Source organism: Lissotriton helveticus, chromosome 5_1, assembly GCF_964261635.1.
Source record: "Lissotriton helveticus chromosome 5_1, aLisHel1.1, whole genome shotgun sequence".
NCBI lineage: Eukaryota > Metazoa > Chordata > Amphibia > Caudata > Salamandridae > Lissotriton > Lissotriton helveticus.
In genome coordinates, this window is record NC_136065.1 from 1,318,046,413 (window position 1) to 1,318,065,030 (window position 18,618).

The 18,618-nt window shown below is 44.4% G+C and overlaps 1 protein-coding gene across 1 annotated transcript in view; it reads left to right on the forward strand.

The window, feature by feature from the left end:
- The first annotated feature begins 1,025 nt into the window (after nucleotides 1-1,025).
- TIMM17A (translocase of inner mitochondrial membrane 17A) overlaps nucleotides 1,026-18,618 on the forward strand; it is a 186,211-nt gene continuing 168,618 nt past the window's right edge. The window contains exons 1-2 of the mRNA XM_078644156.1: nucleotides 1,026-1,144; nucleotides 13,840-13,939. Coding sequence (XP_078500282.1) covers nucleotides 1,119-1,144; nucleotides 13,840-13,939 — 126 coding nt within the window. The 5' untranslated portion in view covers nucleotides 1,026-1,118. The remainder of the gene's footprint in view (nucleotides 1,145-13,839; nucleotides 13,940-18,618) is intronic.

Genomic DNA, 18,618 nt, shown 5'->3' on the forward strand with positions numbered 1-18,618 from the left:
TACGTCTGGGCGCTACCAAAGCCCCTTCACGCCTGAGGGGCGAAACATTCAGGAACAGTGGGAGGGGGCGTGTGCTGCAGTGGTACACCCCACTGGCAGCAACACTACAGTGGTCACCCTTGATTTCTAGAAAACATCTGGTTTTCGTTTCAAGTACATTATTGTCAACATTCATCTTTTACTCTGCAAACGCTAAACTGATAACGTATAAAATCACAGTGAAAGGCTAAATCTATACCGTTCTCAGACTTTTAACAGGTCACGAGGTGCTCATGGCCAGCTGGTACTTAAAAGGGAATATTAATCAAATATTTACTCATCTCGCATCAGTTGTAGGCACTTACTTGGAATTTCTACTCGAAATGTGGGTAAAATGTGCATGATCGGTTTAGGAACGGGTGCAACGGGTCTAATCCTCACCTTCCCCGCCCTCCTTAGTGTACACAAAACACTTACAAACTCATCAACACACGGATTCGTGTCGGTGACGTTTTCCAATAGTTAGACAGACGTGTGTGTAAAAGTTGCCATGATTACACCTTCTGAGTGTGACCGTTGACGTAAAGAGAGGGACCCGCCAGGTGGTTCTTCGGGTGTTCACACACCTCACAGCCTGCTTTCAATGAGCTAACACGTCAGCTGGGTGTCTCTCCAGCTCTCCCGGGGTTAAACAAATAATATTCCTAGAGTATTTTAGACCGACTCGCACGAGCTTCTATCGGAACTCCGTGGGATTTACTGATCTACCGCAGCCGAATAACCAGTGTGTATCATGGGCACCAAATAAATTATAAAGGCCGCCACGCGCGGCCGCCTCAAAAATTGTGCAGCCTGGGGCGGAGCGCCCCCCCCTAGCTACGCCAGTGGCACCCCAACACCCATTGAAACATTAATCACCGGTCGGTCCTCCCGTTCGAGGTTTTTGTGATAGCAGCCTTGCTACTAATCCCGCCTTGATTTAGAGACTAGCCAATCACAAAAGAACATGAATACGTCCTCCCTCCGCCTTGTAGGCGGTGTCCGTTCTCGCGTAGAATCAACCATGCTCCGCCCCTGCCACTGCCTCCTCCCTTTACTCTGTTTCCTTTCGTTACGTCACCTGTCCTGATCGTTGCAAGATGGAGGAGTACGCACGTGAACCCTGGTAGGTGATACAGAATTGCTCATTTTCAAAGGGCATTTTAACAGAGGGCGCGACGCATATGGTCTGTTAGTGTTGGAACAAGGACGTTCTTTCTCTACAGCGTAATGTCATATGTGCGCCTCATGCTTCCTGTCTATGAGAACCAGAAACCCAGCGCCTGTATAAGCTAGTAATGAATGGACGAGGCTGGGGTGACCTTGTCACTGCCCAATCTTTTCGTTACCACGGAGGGTCGCGCCGGTGGTAGGGAGTGCAGTCATAGCGATAGTTTAGCTTCTTAAACCAGGTTATTCCCACGTTTACGTTGTAGAATAAACATGATCATGTCAGAATTGTACGGTTGGTGTTTATCTTGTGGGCCAGGAAGCTGCATGACCCACAGTGCTTCTAAACAGCCCGGAGTTTGACTAAATACATTTGGGTCGTACCGATCTTGGGTGAGGGAATAGTCGAATGGCTGTAATGAAAGAAGGTGCGGGGTGGGGCAGAGATCTGAGTGGAAATATATGAGACTGTTTGTGGTCAAGTGTTGTGTTTCCTTAGAAACATGTCTAAATTGTACCTTTTATTGAAAGGATAATTTAAAAAATAGCAAACCAGTGTTTTTGTTAAGCATATATTTCACCCTTTAGTAGGGCAATTAATAAACAACAAATGATACGTTTGCAAGACGTGCTCAGATCAGTTTCCTGTAGAGGTAGTCGAGCCAAGGGTCTGGCTCGGATCTTGGTGCCTGTGCACGAGCCGAGCCCTGAAAATGCTTGCAATGTTAATCATGCCTTACACATGATATAAAATATGATAAAGTTGTTCCAGAATTCCAAATTATGTTTCTTTAACGTATAGCTTTCACATTATTATGTTACATGACACTGCAATGAGAAGTACTTACTAAAAGAAATGGTTTTTAAACATAAACGATTAGGGCACTAAAAGTCAAGATAGTTGCCATGTAAACACTATGGGGCAGATTTATGATGACTGGCGCATCCCCAGGGATGCGCCAGTCATCCTGCGCCGCTGCTCCGCCACCCATGGTGCGCCGCATTTACAATGCGGCGCACCATGGGGCAAAAACGGCACAGATGCGTGAAGCATCTGTGCCGTAAAGGTGGCGCATTGCTGGAGATGCGTCGCAAGCGCGACGCAGCTCCAGCAAGGCTCGGGGGTGCCCCATCTCCACAATGCTGCGTCAATACCTACGCCTGCTTTAAGCAGGCGCAGGGTTTTGACGCAGCATTGTCCTGAAAGTGACTGAGCGAAATCTCATAGATTTCACTCAGCCACTTTTAGGGGCGTTCCTGCGTAGGAACGCCCCCCCATGCACAGGAACGCCTCCTCATGGAGCAGGGCTTTACAACGTGACGCATCTCCTAGATGCGTCGCGTTGTAAATAGGGCGCATTGTTTGCGCCGCCGTTGCGTCAAATAAAGTGACGCACCGGCGGCGCAGGGCCTTCATAAATCTGCCCCGGTAGGTGGGCCCTATTATTATAGAACAACATTATAGTCTATTAAAGCACTTGGGGGCATATTTACATGTTCTGGCGCATCTCTGCAAATCAGCAGGGATGTGCCAGAACAGATGCGTCATGCAATTCCCTCCTTCTGCCACCACAGATGCCCCGCATTTATAATGCGGCACACCATGGTGCAAAGAAGGGAAGATGCGTGACGCATCTTGTGGCATATGGGCAGCGCATTGCTGGAGTCGCGACGCAGCTCCTGCAATGCACAGGGGCCACCCATACTCAACGTGGTGCGTCACTCCTTACGCCTGCTTCAAGCAGGCGTAAGGATTTGACGCAGCAGCGTCGTAAAACTGACTCAGTGAAATCATGTAGATTTCACTGCTCCAGTTTTACGGAGCTTTCCTGCGAGGGAACGCCCACCCTGCGACAGAACGCCCACATGAAACCTGACGCAAGTTTCATGTGGCGCAGAGCTTTACAACGTGGCGCATCTGCCTAGATGCGTCACGTTGTAAATAGGTCGCAATGTGGCGCATTGTTTACGCCGCCGCTGCGGCATTAAAGTGACGCAACGGCGGCGTAAAAGTGTCGCAAGGGGCTTGCAAATCTGCCCCAAACTATTTTTGTACAACAGGTATTCTGTACGTTCTTATTTGAAAGTGTTTTTATAGACGATAATTAAGACACGTTTTGGTGAAATGAAATATTTGCTCAAGATCACACAGTTTAAGTGGTGAATCTGCTGTTTATACTGTGTTTTTGATTTCACAGTGCACAAATCAGCCAGGAAATTATGGTTTGTCGTTCCTTAATTTAAGAATTTGTTTTCACCTCTTTGTGCTTTTTTGTTTGTAGTTTTGAAATAGCCTGAACTCGACCCAAAGGTCAAATGTGATGTCTTTACATGAGCACCAGTTATATTACAAAAGGTCACATTTAACGCTTACAGGCAAGCGGAGATTTAGCAGTTTGCGGAGAATCACTGGATTTTGTGCTGATGTTTGACTTGAACCTTGTTTTTCAACTTTCAAAATCGGTAGCTCTGGTCCGAATGCAGGGTAGAGGGATGGTGGGAGGCTGGCAGAAACCTCATGAAAGCTCGGCTTGCTATGGGCTTGCGATTCCAGCAGGACCTCGAGCTAAGCTAGAGGCAGGCTTCAGGCTTGAGCTTTCAAGGGCTAGCCCTCCTCTACTAACATATTTGCGAGTAAAGAACTTTCCACAGATAGGAGAAATACCACCACCATACATCTTGCCCAGTTCACCTCACCAGCAGGCCAACAGTATCCATCCATAATAAAACAGAATGGTATTGGCATAAATATAGCACTTTCTGTATCCTTTATAAGGACTAAAGTGCTCTATAGGGATGACTTAATAAGTTACTGCACAATCAGTTCCGCATGGTTGGTAAAGTGTTGTTTTTAAAATGGTCTACTTAGGAAGACTTTTTTTGTTGTGCGTAAGACTCGGAGATGGGATCTAAATTGGTTGCTGCAGAGTTGTAGCTGCTTGGAAAAACATCAGTTTTAGCAAGAAGATGTGTGTCCGGCAGTTACATTTTACTTAATTACCTTATTGAGTTTACATTTTTTGGCAACTTGGTATGTTGATAACAGGACTGGCTCCATCATCATTGGTGAATCCCAAGGATGACAAAAGGCACAAGTGGGTCTGATTGGCCCAACCAGAAGTAGAGATGGCACAGACTCAGAATATACATTGCAACCACAGTAGTGGGTATATTGGTCAATGCAGAAGTGGAGGTGGTGCAACATGAGGAAAGAGGTTCAACAGTAATGGCTCTCAGGCACTACGTAAGTGCACAGATGGTAAAACCTAGGGAACATTAAATGTCTTCAGCGTACATGTGATAGTGGATTTTGGATGAGGTCAGAATTACAGTTAGCATTCCATAAACAGTTTAAAGAAAGTGGGTCAGAAGGAGGGACCCTGTGGGACCCCAAAGGTGACCGGAGTGGACTTTGAGAGACTGATTCACTGTTGTTCTCCAGGCGGAAGCCAGGTTGGAATTGACCAAGAAGACTGGATTGATCAATGTGGTTACAGTGTTGGACATGTACACGTTTTTCATGGAGCTTCGTCAGGGTTGGAATGTTTAAGATTTGGCGGAAGTTATTTAGGCCCATGTGATCGGCCGTTGTATTTTGTTTTAGGATAGGGGTATCTGGGATTGTGTCTTGAAGCAGAGAGGCAATAACGATCTTGTTCCAAAGTGGGAGTATAGATAGTTTGATCTAATTGAAGAAGTTGTGGGGGGGGGTAGCAGGTCGTTGAAGTGGTTTGAGGGTTTCAGATTTGCTGGAATTTTGAGGCTGGAATTTTCCTCAAAGGTTTTGAAAGAGTTCATGAAGCATTGTATTGAGGATGTGCTCCAGTAGACCTGAGGGTACAGCAATCTGCGAAGGGAAATTGCTGGAGTGAGGTGAGAGGACAGTGATCCAATGCTCTCTGCAAATCAGATCTCATATTTTCTATCTTTCAAGGAAGAAGGAGGCCAATTCTTTGCAGTTTGGTAATGGACTGGATCCAGCTGGGGAAGGGTTGGTTAGGCCAGTTGATTGAAGTTTAATGACCTCAAATAGTTATTTTGGGTCAGTGTCTAGCATGATCTTGTTGGTTTCAGTTTTTTGGGTCTGTTTCTATCTTGATCTAGTTGGTTTCTGAAGAAATTTTCTTTCAAGTGTGTAATGCTTTTGTAATATGATTTCCCCGGTGATCCCAAATGCTTTAGGTGTTCAAGGGAAGGTGAGGATCTCCACTTTCGGTCAACTAGTCTCAGGTTACCTCTTTTGTTATTAAGGCAAGCATTGTACCATGGTTTAGAGTCTTTGGGGGAGCAGTCTGTTTAGCTGTAATGGTGCAATTGAGTCTAGAATGTTCTTCATGGAGCTGTTGTAGTGGTTTGTAAGTTCTTGGACATCTAACTTGTCACCAGGAGGCGGAAGGATATTTATACTGAGGGATGCCATTTCATTAAGGTTAATGTTATGCATGCCCCCTTTTCATATTTTGGGTTTAGTTAATTGAGTGGTATTTGATCTAAGGGATTCCGAAATGAATGCAGTGTGGTGGTGGTCTGACCAGTTACAGGGGAGGATAGTTTGCAATTGAATTGAGATAGCTTTTGCGATAAGATCTAAGGTCACTCCCTAGTGTGTGGGTTGGTAACGGAATTGTATCCGGTTGAGATCAGCAAGAAAGGATTTAAGGCTGTTAACTGTAGGCTCATTCAAATCATTGCAGTGGAGGTTGAGGCCTCCAAAGAAGATTTGGGTGCAGTGTTGGCCCAAGTTTGTTGCGATAATTTCCTTGACTTCTTCTGTGAAAGAAAAAGGTTATCTCCAGGCGGGTGGTAGATTGTGTATAATTTGCATAGTGATGTGTTGTTGCATTCAATATCAATGCATAGGTATTCGTAAGTTAATAGAAAAGGGGATAGAGAGTGTGTGACTGAAAGGCTGTTGCAGTGAATGTAGGCTATGCTTCCACCTGGTTTCTGGGTCAGATCTGGTGATGTAGCGCTAGGAGGGACTACTATGTCAAGGATAGGATGAGAGGAAGCATTTAGCCATGTTTTTGTCAAGAAAAGATGGTCAGGGTCATGTGTGAGGATAAGTTCAGCAATATCCTGCAGCTGATCTGCAAGTGAATAGCTTACATTTCAGATGGATTTGGTGCTGGTTGTGGAGGTCTGAGTAAAGGTAACACACTTAATGTTGTATTTGTTTAACGCTCTGTGGTTGAGCTTTGATACTCTGGGTTTGCAGGAATGCATTGTGTTAGACCCTGATTATCTGTTATCAAAGTGTGAGGAGTTATAGGTAAGGCTCCCTGTTTTCGGTTTTTACAGATAAATACAGAGAGGATACCATTTACTTTTCTGCCTGTATTTATTTAAAATGCGTATAAAAACATAAAATGGGTTGTTTTTTAGTTATTCTAAATGCTGGCACTCGTAACTGTTAGGCCAATAGCTGTGCGGATTAACAGACAAGGGGGTTTAAAAAAAGGCATCTTAGTAAAGTGCCTTAAACATCAGTTTAAGTCTAAAATGTGCATGTTTTCCTATAAGTGCATATTTTATCATCTGAGTGCGTTTATATCATTGAAACCTAGTAGGCGTTCATGCACAAGTGTAAATTACCTGGTTAAATACATACAGAAATATGCACATTTAATCTTAATTTTTCCACAAAAGACAAGGTAAATAAGGAAAAATACAAATAAAATGAGCGAAAAATAAATATGGATGAATACAGACAGAAATGTCAAAAAAATAAATGCCATAAAACCAGGAGCCTTAGTTATAAGATAGGAAGAGAGAGTGGACATCTTCGTCAGATAGTGGATCTAAAATTCTAAAGGGCTGAGTGGAGGCATTCGGGTGGGGTAGGGTAGGGTTCCTATCTTAAATGTAGGGACTCCAAAGAAGGTGAGATTAGTTTGGTCGGCAGGTGTGTTGGAGGAAAGGAACGTTGGTTGGTGAGATGGCTATGAATATGCTATTGATTCTCGAATTCCAAATTGGCCACTGATTATTAGTATATTTTATGTTGATGTGGAAAAGGCTTTGTAAGTTTTCCTTGAGTTGTAGGTTTTGTGCAGTCTCATCCAGTCTGAATGATAGTGAGGTGTGGGAACAGGTTGTCTGGTCCTGGAGCAGCGGAAAGGAGGTGGGTGTTTATGCCTATGGTAATTATGGGGAGCCAGTCAAAGAGAAGTTGAGTTTAAAGGAGAGGCGGCTCAAAGATGGGTGATGGGGAGCTTGAGAGCAAGGTAAGCGGGGTGCTAGGGACATGTTGCTGGTTGTGATAAGGGGTTTGGACTTCAGCAGTGTCATTGTTTGAGGCATGATGGGGGTTCAAAGGTCTACTTCCGAAAGCAGTATTTGTTTCCATGGCTAAGTAGTTCTAGAGTAACTGCTACCGAGTGTCTTGGACCTAGAGGAATTTTTCTCGGTGTAGAGATCAAGAGCAATGAGAGCAAGGCTTTCCTCCATCATGCTCGTCTTTTTGTAAAAAGGATAAGTTCACTTATAATAACTCCTTTACGCAGAAGTAGGGATCAGAAAACAGAGTTTCTGAAAGAGCTTTGAAGAGTTCCTCAAAGCTTTTTTTGTTAGATTCAGAGGATACTTTCATTTTGTAAGCGTAGTGACCTGATAACTCCAGCTTGGTATTGGTTATTTTTGGTGGGTCCATGTCAGAAACAAGGTGCAGGTGGGCCAGAGGAAGAGTGGAGGAATCATATGAAGTTGAGAGTAGTGAATGGTGTTGGCAGGTGAGGTCTTGTGAGAGTGAGGGTGATGTGTTTCTTCCAGCAAATCTTTGGAGGATCGTGGCTTAATAACAGCTGAGGGGCGTTTGGAATCATTAGCTGCTGATGAACAAATCGAAACAAAGCCACTTGTTCATGGATGGTAAGACTGTTTTTAGTCTTTTTGCGAACACTTGTGCCAATAGTTTAGCTTCATCATTGATTAGCAATATGGGTCGTTGACTGGCTCTACTTAATGTGTCTTTGTTGGGTTTCAGGATTAACACAATCGTGGCTGTATTTGAATTTGAAGGAGGAGACTGGCCATATTTTTAGCTTATCAAAAACATGGTGTAAAAGGGAACCATATTCTGTTTACTAATTTTGTAAAACTCCACTAGATAACTAGCTGCCTGGGAGCTTTACCAGTGAGGAGTGAATCAAATACTTTATTTTACCTCTAGATAATAGTGGGCATATTGGGCAGCTTAGAACAGCCTAAATACATTTGCACCATTAATAACCCACACATTGAAAAGTGCTCCTTACTTCATAATTAGCTTTTAAACTGCAAATGTGCACATCATGGCAGACATTGTTCGGCAATGTGCCTAATGTATGTGCAAACTGCATTACTTTGTTATAATGAGGTTTAAGTAGAGTGCTGATTTACAAAGAGGAATTGCATGGTCACTTGTGTTTGTGGAATATTATGTCTGTGTTGGAGAGGGGTTGGCTTCTGGATTTTGTAGGTAATACTGTTGCTCTCTTTCTTACCTTGTAACCACCTGTCTCTGAGATTATCTCTGGCAAGGCAAGCATTGAGGTCTCCAGGATCTACGGTTAAGATTTGTGTGTCTTACTAGGATTACATTTGGGTAAGTCAATGTTGAAGTTACTACCAGTGCAGACCACCTCGATATTTAACGGACAATGACCATTTCAGTTTTCAGGAATGATATTATTTGCTTATTTTAGATATATCAAAATATATGTTGCATTAGTAGAGTAAACACAATTGGACAGTGTGCTGTTATGCAATTTGTAGGTCTGGCTTAACAGAACTGTTGCCTACGATATCTATTGTTACCAGTCCTAGGCATAGCTACGGCCTCTGTCACACCCATACACCCCCTGCATTTGGACCTGCCTGCCAGGCCTCACTAATCTGATAATGCTCCGAGCCCAGAGGCTGTCACCGACGGTGATTTAAGGCCGCACGTGTTAGCTGCCCTCCTGGTTCTGGCCTTCCCCTACTCTCTCCTAGAATAAGTCCTTTGTACCATACACTTCTCTTTGAGCACATATACTTCTGCACATGCTTGCCATCATGGGGAAAGGGGATCCCAAGCAGTGGAAGCTCCCATTCAAATGTGCCAAGGTGATTAGAAGACCATAATCTCTGTCGGATGTGGACGATGTAGCAATTAACACCAATACCACTGAACAACTTAGCGACTCTGCTGCCACCATGGCTGAGTTCCGTGCCGAATATGCTACATATTTACACTGCGCTCAACGCAACCTACACTCCAAATACCACTCAGTGCCATATAATTACACTGCGCTCAATGCAACATACACTCCAAATACCACTCAATGCCATATAATTACACTGCGCTCAATGCAACATACACTCCAAATACCACTCAGTGCCACATAGTTACACTGCAATCAATGCAACATACACTCCAAATACCACTCAGTGCCATATAATTACACTGCGCTCAATGCAACATACACTCCAAATACCACTCAGTGCCACATAATTACACTGCAATCAATGCAACATACACTCCAAATACCACTCAGTGCCATATAATTACACTGCGCTAAATGCAACATACACTCCAAATACCACTCAGTGCCACATAATTACTCTGCACTCAATGCAACATACACTCCAAATACCACTCAGTGCCACATAATTACACGCCACATAATTACACTGCGCTCAATGCAACATACACTCCAAATACCACTCAGTGCCACATAATTACAAGCACATAATTACACTGCGCTCAACGCAACATACACTCCAAATACCACTCAATGCCACATAATTACACGCCACATAATTACACTGCAATCAATGCAACATACACTCCAAATACCACTCAGTGCCATATAATTACACTGCGCTCAATGCAACATACACTCCAAATACCACTCAGTGCCACATAATTACTCTGCACTCAATGCAACATACACTCCAAATACCACTCAGTGCCACATAATTACACGCCACATAATTACACTGCGCTCAATGCAACATACACTCCAAATACCACTCAGTGCCACATAATTACACTGCGCTCAACGCAACATACACTCCAAATACCACTCAGTGCCACATAGGTACACGCCACATAATTACACTCTATCTATCGCATCACCACAGCATCACTCAGCACCACCACAGCATCACTCAGGGGCACCACAACATCACTCAGCATCAATCTGTGCAACCATTCAACAACAACTGGTTCAAATATGTTCTCTCAATGTTTCAAGCTTTATTACAAATGTCACAAAAAGATGTTAATATTTCACATCCGTTCTTGGATTTTCGTCAAAATAAAATACACTGAACATAATCTTCACAAAAGTTATTTACAAAAGTTTCAGCTATTGCCATTACAAATTACAATAACTTTTATTTAAGTATTAATTATTTAAACAAATTAAAAACGATTGTCATTTGTAATATCAATACATCTAAGTCACGTAAATACAACAAATATTGCACTACAAATGCTATAGGTGTCACATTTGCGAAAGGTAAAAGTATTGGCATTGTAAATGACAAAGCTATTAATTTCGCTATTTTCAAAACCAACACATAAATAAAAAATTTGTCATTTACTTTTACCAATAGCTCAAACTTTCCTAATGCGAGACCTATTGCATTGCAAATGCTTGTTTATTTGGAAATGTAATTCTTGCTGCACCAATTGTGAATGTCTCCGGAAAATCAAAGCCTTGCTTTTAGTTTGGTACAGAAGACAGGAGGCTGATTAAGCCTCGTCATAGACATTAAATTATTACTGATGATGGTTGACTTTTTTTATTTTTACAAGTGAACTATAATAGCAGAACTCACTTGTGAAGAGCAGATACTACTTGTACCCTGGCACACATGACTAATGAATTCAACTTTACTTTAGGTATATAACATAACATAACAGGTGTATTTGTAAAGCACACAATTACCTGTAGGTGTCTTGGCGCTGAATAACAGATGTTTATTGTTACCCAACTCAATGGTACTATATCATATGGTTCACTAAAGTTCAGAGAAGGTAAGAGAGGAAACAAAAGAGCAGAACAATATGAATAGTAAACACATCACAGTAAAAGTTGGAAAGGTTGGTGTGCACACTAACACTGGGGATCATCAGATTCATCACTGAATGCAGAGGTATCCCTTGCCTCAGAAATGTGCTTAGATCGAAACGTACCAAAGAGATCCCACAGCAGCTCCACGGGCTGGTGGGACTCATTGCAATGGGTGGCTCTTACTCTTCAGTTGTAGACTGTTACATGGATCCTTGTCTAAAAATGCATCCAAATGTAATTTATACTAGGCAAACTATGAAAAGTCACTTTTACTACCTACCTCATTCTATGGTACAAAATTCCATTGATGGACAGCCAGGTTTGCATTATATCAATGCTGATACATAAGTGATTGTTCTGATAACAATTTAAAATGTTAGAGCGTTTTGTTTATCTAGTGTATCACTACTATTCATGTTAATATAGAGCTAATGCCCTAGAGTACTCTTGTCACATGACCTCCTGTGGTTGCTGTGTGGTCCTCGACGTCAGTCACTGGTGACATGTTTGTTGAGAGAGGGCCTAAGATTTTAACCTCTTCTCCGTGTGAATTTGGTTCTGTTCACCAGCCATGGCCAAATCAAGCTTGGTCCCAGAGGAGAGAAAGGCTTGGCCTTCGTGTTATTGGGTGATTGGGAAGTGGTTGACATCACACATGTCGACCAGTAGTTTCTACGCCAAGCAGCAGGAATGGAAAATTATGCTGAACAGAAATGGGAGGGCAGAAACCAGATGAGGCTCCAGACTTCAATAGTGAGGGTGTGGTGGGAGCACGATCCAGGCATATGTGGGTAAACACCCTGTTGAAAAATAACCAATCCACACACTCCACAAAGCTAATAACCATATTGTGGTCCATGTAGGACCTAGAGCCAAGAGCTGAGCCACAGCAACGTTGAGCACCAGATGCCTGGTGCACACAGGTAAGCAAACATTGCAGCCAAACACTGTTACAAATCCCTGTAAACTCACCACTACTTTGGCACAGATAAATTGAAATAATAATGATAACTTTGTGTATACCGTGCACATACCACACTTTTGCCACTCTTAACTGTTCTAATTAAATCATAAACACCTCATTCAGTCTACTAGTAGCATATTCATGGATCACAGAAGGATGAAATGCTGACATGGTTTTGCTCGGATTTAAACCTAGTAACTGCATCTCACATCAGAAGACTTGACTAAGTCATATTGCTGGTTATCATACCCTGACCGTACTTGACTGTGTACCCAGGCTACTTCTTAAGCATGTAAACTGGAGATGGCGAAGAACTATTAAAGCCAAACACTAGGATGTGGAAATCATGGGAGTCTGAACAACAGCATCTCAAATGATGGAGCATTACTTGTGGATTAATGAATGCAACATGAAATGCTCTTCACCAAAGTTGGCAAGTACCTATTGTTCCTCCTGCATTTTGTTTCTTATGTGAAGATGTTTGCTATGCCACTGAAAGTCCCTGCCTGTCTCGCACTCATGATGCCGACCGTCATCTTGTCAAGGAAGTTAGTGACCCTAGGGACAGAAGGTTTGCGAGAGTTCATATTGATACAGGGCACAACTTCCTTTCCGCCAAAACAATAAATACAAACTTGGTAAAAAAAATACCTTGCACCGCTAATGAAATCATGCCACTACCTCTGGCTGCTGGGCTGGACACGTCACCAAAATTCGGCCAGAGGGGAGGAGAGAGAAGGGAAGCAGGAATGCCAAATTCATTGAGAGAACACTGACGCCTGGGGCTTTCTTTAACAAGTTGTCGGCGTGAAAGCGCTTGGTGCGTTCCGCTTAAACGCTGCGAGCGCGGACAGGAGATGTGCGTGGACCCCGCCTGTCTGGGCGTTTGCCATCTCCTGTCTCCCTTCGCTAGCAAAAGCGAGGACTCTAGGTCTCGCCAAGGTGACAGCGTATGCGCGGCGTCGCTAGGCGAGACCTAAAAAAAAAACGATGGATTTATGCCCAGATTTCTGTACTGGGGTGAATGTATGAATGTATGACACTGTTCTGCATTCTGTCCATCAATCGTTCTTTTTACATTTGTCAACCGGAGTGGGACGGGTATGCTCAGACGTGAGTCCCGTGCTCTCCATGCCACTGAAACAAGCTATCCTGGCTGATGAGTGCTGAAAGCTCGAAACCGGTCCTAGGATGCTTGTTTCCAGTCCAGGGAGGACCTGGCTTGGAAGTTCGGGCTGGACTGTTCCCATGGGGCACAGTGTCAAGACTGATTTGCATATGGCTGGGTTCAAACTGGAATGGCATGGTGAGCAAAAAAACGATGGATTTAGGCCCAGATCTCTCTACTGGGGTAAATGTATGACATTGTTCTGCATTCTGTCCATCGAATGTTGTTTTCTTCATCCTAGCAATAAACTAAGCTCTTCCAGATAAAAGATGGCCTGCCTGCTGTGACAGTACTTACCAAGGCTTTTCTCTTTATGCTTCCCAAAACGCTGTGCATTGTTAAAAAATACTCTTCTGCTGATTTGTTTCATGTATCACACAATGGCATACACTGCTGCCATTGCTGTTTTCTCGTGTATGGGTGTCCACTTCCATCATCTGTTAACTGCTGTTTTCTCTTGACTTTCCTTGCAGTCCATGGAGGATAGTGGATGACTGTGGCGGGGCCTTTACCATGGGCACCATAGGAGGTGGAATCTTCCAGGCAGTTAAAGGGTTTCGCAATGCACCTGTGGTGAGTTGTAAAATAAATGGAGGAGCGTGTAATGGGATTTTGAGGGGAAAACATGCATTTATCTAAAATATACTTTGTATGGTTTGATTGTCTTTGCCAGAAGGTTTGTTGATTGAAAAAAATACCCTTTGGGTCTAATGAATACAGAGTGCCTTAACATTACATAGTTTGTACATTTCTTTTTCCAACTTCCGTATCTTTGAAGCTATGTACCACTGAGGCCCCTATTCTGGACTGCTTCTGGTGCAATTAGGAGAGCGCAGAAAGGGACAGTCGCAGAGCTATGTCTGCATGGCAGTAGTTTCATGAGCTGCAGATGTTGGTGCTGTCCCTTCATCTCCCACAGTGCAATGCAAACTTGATCTAAACATGGGGTAATAACTGGGAGTACTCCCTCTGTGCAAGTTAATTTGCTCACAGTCTCACCGTAGCTTGGTCCGATGAGCCAGTTTTATACAAACATGCAGGTGTAAGCAGTTGAGTATGAGGTTGAGATCTATAGAGATCCCGTATTTAAACCAGTCTTGCGCTTCTTTGTATCTTGCATGTGTTAAAATAATGCACACACAATTTAGTGCCCTACTGCAAGACTCCAGTAGCTAGGGGCATTTTACCAATGATCAGGATAATGCAACACAGGCTTGGAAAAAAAGTGTCACAGTCTGTCCTTTTCCTGTCTTTTTCACTCAAAATATAGACTAACGAATCAAGCAGACTGAAATACTATTGTGGTGTAAAACTTACGATTAACCCCTAGCTGCTGTCCTCATGCCTTGCTACAAACAGCGTCTTGCCCAGCATTGTGATTTGCTGAAGAGGAGGTAACCTTGGATTGCTTCACTAGAGAAAGGGAACATCTAATCTTTTGTGTGTCTGTCTTTACTGAGCATCTCAACTATAAATGATTTACTGAGGTTGCACTGAACAGTTCATAGTAACAGTCTAATTACAAAGTGAATGCTTAATAGAGAACAGGGATATCACAAAGCATTGGTTACAATACAGAAAGTGATCATTATGTACAACATAAAAAGCAATCGGTGCACCACTATATATCAACTCCATAAAATACAAGATCTGTATCCAATGTCGTGTTCTTCAAATTCTCCTTTTATTTCGACTCGCAAATGATTGTAGTGTGACATGCAACACATAGAGTGGATCAGCCAACGCGTTTCATCCATTACAAATGGACTTCTTCAGTGCATTCGCGGAGCCCAGTAATGCAATGGGCCGCTGTTTCTAGGACAAGATCAAGTCAAGGTGCCTACAAGGGAAAGTGTGTTTTTATAGTTATTTGTAAAGGAATTATTCGATGGTTACGTCTAATCAGATCACTTAGTCACTTAAATCCATTGACTATTTGGGAAGTAGATGGTAAAGTCGACCTTTCGGTCTTTGGTGGTGTTAGTCCGTCAGACCATCGTCAGGACGATGGATATTGCATATAGCAAGGACCCCTATATAAACATAATGCATACAATTATATTTATGTAAATTAAGTTGAACTGTGATCATTAGATACAACAGTTAGTCAATGTATTTAAGTGACTATTATTTGTATCAGGAGTTATGTCACTTTTTAGGTTTTGCCTGGCGAAAAGATGCGCTCTGCGCATCTTTTTCGCGCAGGCGAAAACCTGATGAGAACTGTAGTGTGGGTTTGGGTCGGCCCTCGTCATTCATTGGCTGGCTCCATAAATGGAGCCTAGCCATTGGACGAGGGGCCTGTCCGTCAATGCCGGACCAGATTCGGGGGCGTTCCCGAGATTCTTTGGCTTTTGCCGACGTCACGCGACGTCAGCCGAAAGCCGGGAACGCCCCCGAATCTGGTCCGGCATTGAGCCGGCACCCGCCTTCCTGCTCCGGCCGTCTTCTGCGTCTCTCCTCCCCCTTTCCCGCCCCCTCCCGCTTGTTTCCTGATGCTGGCCTCCCCCTTTCGCCGTCGCCGTGCGAAGAGCTGCTTCAGGAGCGGAGTGGAAGCAATGTTTTGTTTGCGAGTCAGCTGGACTGCACAGTCACCGCGACGGCTCTCTCCACAGGAACTCGGCCGTAATCCGAGGCCTGAGCACCGAACATGTCCCGCCTCGGCCCCGGGACGAAGTCCAGGTGAGTGCTTTGTTTGCTGGGGCTAGGGGAGGCTCCCTCCCGCTACCCGTGTGTCCGTTCCCGCACCCCCCCCCCTCTCCGTGTGTCCGTTCCATTTGAGTCAGTGTTGGTGTTTGCTTATTTTAATCCGCCCCCCCCCCCCCCCCCCTTCTCAAGCTCTTTTTTTACACATATTGTATAAACAAAGACAAGCAAAGTTACCTATAGAACATCAGATCTACAATAGACGGGCAACATTAGTCTGAAGGGATGCATCTGCATGACGTGTGACTGACTTTACCCAGCCCTTGCTGCCTTTCCCAGGTGCCACTGCCAGCATTTCGGCAAATGCGGTAATTTCCCTGTAGCTGGCATCTAACAGACTGGGTTCAGCCCCACTCATTTTCGATGCTGGCCTCCCCCTTTCGCCGTCGCCGTGCGAAGAGCTGCTTCAGGAGCGGAGTGGAAGCAATGTTTTGTTTGTGAGTCAGCTGGACTGCACAGGCACCGCGACGGCTCTCTCCACAGGAACTCAGCCATAATCCGAGGCCTCAGCTGTAGGAGAGAGGAGCCTTGAACTTTGGAAACACCCAGATCATGGCTGCCAAGATGCTGGGATGTGGGCGGAGAGGCCTCGGCCTTAAGCCCAAGATACTCACACCCGGGAGAACCGCATGCTGACCTCCTGTCATCTTTGGCAGTTCCCAGTATTCCTGTTTATTTATGTGGTTTTTGTCTTCCTGCGAAACGTGCTGGAGTGGGCGTGCTGTACTTTAAAAATAACACATTCAGTGACAAAGCGCCAACCTAGCTACAAGAGGGATGTTATGCGCTATTATTGACCCTAGCCCCATACCGAGTACTAACTGCTACACCTATGTGATATATAGCTCGTTATATGATCTGAATATTTCCTGGTAGTGACAGCAGGTAAGTGTTTTTATCCAGATTACTGTCATTCATTGTATCGATCTCAGAAGGATGAGTGGTTGAGATCGTCAAGCAGGATTCTGATGTATATCCTGCCCCACCTCAGGTCTTTACACACGGGCGACTATAGCACCTGCATAAAGTCATATGTCCACATAGATCAACACTAGCATACATACACAAGTCACACACAGTCGCAAATGTCCATCTCCATTGATGTCCGTGTGCCCCCTCCTGCCCTCCCCCTCTCGCTGTCCGTAGTAAGAGTTCATGCAGCAATGTTTGCTGAAGGCCATGTAGTTCTATTGTCTACTATAAGTGTTCAGTGATTTCTATATAGATGAATTACGAATTACAGAAATGACGAGTGTAAGAATCTGATGTTTTTTTTTTCTGCGGGCCTCTGAGTTTTTAAAATCTTGATACGTTTTTTTATTAAACTGGCAAATGGAAAACTGCTAAACAGCTCACGCTGCATGTACGCTGACCCCTCAAACACAGTAACATTGGTTAATGCTGATTGACTTGCCGGACTATTTAATAAGGCTGCATGAATGTGGTGGAGGAGAATGTACCAGTAGCATAAAGGCCAGCTGTTGTTTGTGGGCTGCAGTTTAGCTTTACGCCACCCATTTGGGTGACTTCAAAAGCAAAGCATGCTCAGGACTGCAATTGGAACCCTGAATGGCTGCGGTGTCCGCCTATTCTTCAAAAGCGGTATGTTCCCAAAAGGCCACTTTCTGACATCACTGAAACTGGTTGGTGTCAACAGAATAGTGAACACAATCAGCAGGGTGTGATCTTTATTTATAGAGTGTGATGAGCCATGATTACGAGGTCTGATGGGACATATATTTCCTTCCTTTGTTCTATTATGCTCAGTGCATCCAAAAGCACTGTTGCAAGAGCAAGCACGCATACCTCCCTAGGACCATGGTGATAGCTTTTGCCACAAAACCTATTATGGCACAGTTCTGCTGTTAGATCTGAGGAATGAGCCACTACAGCATGTTCTCCTTCTGCACAAAGTTGAATTATGTATGCCATCAATAAACTGCACAGACCAAAGTAAACCATTTTGACCTGGAAAGACCTGCTTTCAACATTTGCTTACAATCCCCTACGTAGGGCACTGAAGCCCACAAGGTTGTGGTGCTTTATGGGTAAAAAGCATAACATGCCATATTTTGACATTGGCCTGCCCTACATAGGTTGGAGTAGTTTGTTTTGTAAAAGGCCCACTTCTTAATAGAATTGTTCTGTGGAAGAGACACAAGGGGGCGCTGTGCTTGCTTCCCTGCCCCCTCGCTGTGCTTGCTTCCCTGCCCCCTCGCTGTGCTTGCTTCCCTGCCCCCTCGCTGTGCTTGCTTCCCTGCACCCTCGCTGTGCTTTCTTCCCTGCCCCATGGCTGTGCTTGCTTCCCTGCCCCCTGGCTGTGCTTGCTTCCCTGCCCCCTGGCTGTGCTTGCTTCCCTGCCCCCTGGCTGTGCTTGCTTCCCTGCCCCCTGGCTGTGCTTGCTTCCCTGCCCCCTGGCTGTGCTTGCTTCCCTGCCCCCTGGCTGTGCTTGCTTCCCTGCCCCCTGGCTGTGCTTGCTTCCCTGCCCCCTGGCTGTGCTTGCTTCCCTGCCCCCTGGCTGTGCTTGCTTCCCTGCCCCCTCGCTG